The sequence below is a fragment of the Eimeria tenella genome, genomic scaffold (genome assembly GCF_000499545.2).
Source record: "Eimeria tenella Houghton genomic scaffold, Eth_scaff4011, whole genome shotgun sequence".
Lineage (NCBI taxonomy): Eukaryota > Apicomplexa > Conoidasida > Eucoccidiorida > Eimeriidae > Eimeria > Eimeria tenella.
In genome coordinates, this window is record NW_013544925.1 from 1 (window position 1) to 1,821 (window position 1,821).

At 54.5% G+C, this 1,821-nt stretch overlaps 1 protein-coding gene across 1 annotated transcript; it reads right to left on the reverse strand.

Moving 5' to 3' along the window:
• Positions 1 to 5: 5 nt before the first annotated feature.
• On the reverse strand, positions 6 to 1,628 carry ETH_00033615 (uncharacterized protein; the record flags this gene model as incomplete). Its single annotated transcript, XM_013379809.1, has 3 exons — positions 6 to 573; positions 781 to 840; positions 1,334 to 1,628. Coding segments are annotated over 3 exons (923 nt in total), but the record flags the coding sequence as incomplete, so codon positions are not given.
• Positions 1,629 to 1,821: the final 193 nt, after the last annotated feature.

Consider the following 1,821-nt stretch of genomic DNA (forward strand, 5'->3'; position numbering starts at 1 on the left):
GCAGCAGCTGCTGCTGTTGCTGCTGCTGCTGCTGCTGCTGCTCTACTTGCTGCTTTTTCCGCTGCACCTGCTGCCCCTTTTGCAGTTGTCGTTGTTGTTGCTGCAGCTGTACTTGTTGCTGCACCAGCTGCTGCTTTTGTACTGGCCGCCTTGGCTGTTGCTGCTGCAGCTGCTGTTCTTGCTGCTGCTGCTGCTCTCGCTGCTCTTGTTCCTGCTGCTGTTGGTGCTTCTGATGTACTTGCTGCTTTCGCTTCTGTTGCTGCTGCTGCTCTTGTTGCTGTTGTTGCTGCTGCTGTTGCCGTTGTGCTTGCTGCTGCTGCTGCTTCTGCTTTTCGTGCTGCGCCAGCTGCAGCATCTGGGGGCGCTGCTTCAGCTGCTGCTGCTGCTGCTGCTGCTGCGCATGTTGGTCTTCGCTCGCCTCATCTGGGAGCAGCTGCTGCTCGCTGCTGCTGCTGCTGCTGCTGCAGCAGAAGTCAGCCAGAGCAGCAGCAGGCTCTGCTGCCACTTGAATCCGCAAAGTCTTCGGGCCGCCGCCAGCTGGGGGAGGGTTTTTTATTTTGCTGCTGATGCTTGCTGCGAAAGCACCCTAAACCCTAAACCCTAAACACTCAACCCTAAACCCTAAACCCTAAACATTAAACACTAAACCATGAACCCTGAAGCCTGCGGCTGCTAGTGTAAAGCCCTGAAGCTTTGTTCTTTGCGGCTGTCTGCTAGCTTCGCCGCCAAAGTGTTTAGGGTTTAGGTTTTAGGGTTTAGGGTTTAGGGTTTAGGGTTTACCTTTAGAAATCCGCGCCTTGCCCTTGCTGATTTGAATGCCGCTGGCCGTGACAATTTTGCCTGGACACAAATGAGAGCCAAACCCTAAACCCTAAACCCTAAACCCTAAACCCTAAACCCTGGAGCGTATACCAAAAGCCGTGAGCCCCCACTGCTTGGGCCCAAAGCCTCAACCCCAGCAAACCCTAAACCCTAAACCCTCACAACTCTATACCCCAGACGCTGAGCCTGAGTAAACCCTAAACCCTAATAAAGCTGACACCCCTGCAGTAAAGCCCAAGCCCTCAAGACCCAGCAAACCCTGCTAAACCCTAAACCCTGCTGAACCTTAAGCCTTGCTAAACCCTAAAACCTGCTAAACCCTAAACCCTACCAAACCGTAGACCCGGCTAATTCCTATACCCCCCAAACCCCAGACTCTCCTAAACCCCAAACCCCGCTAAACCCTAAACCCTGCTAAACCCTAAACCTCGTTAAACCCTAAACCCCGCTAAACCCTAGACCCTGCAAAACCCTAGACTCTGCAAAACCCTAACCCCTCGGCGGAAGTTACCGGGCGTTTTGGAGGCTGGTGCGGGGGCCTGCTGCTGCTGCTGCTGCTGCTGCTCGGCCTGGAGAGCCTGGGGCAGCAGCAAACCCTGCAGCACTGCAGGGTTTGGCAGCAGCAAGGGTTTGTCGAAGAAACCCTTGAGAGGTTCTCCGGTGGTTTCGTCTACTAAAGGAATGAAAAGAGAAACTTGAGGGTTTAGACGAGTTTCCAAAGAAAGGACTTCTCCCTGGGGAGAGACTTGCGGGGGTTTGAGGCCCCAGGACTGCAGCAAACCCTCGGCGCTAGGGTTTAGCGTCATCAGCGGTAAACCCTCAATTAGGGTTACCAAACCCTGCTGCAGCACCGGCACATTCACCACCGGCAGCAACGGCCTCTCCGTGCTCAGACTCTCTTGAAACTCAAACGCAGCAGCAAGCTCCAGCGTGTCCGGCCCTGCGCAAACCCTAAACCCTAAACCCTAAACCCTAAACCCTAAACCCTAAACCCTAAAC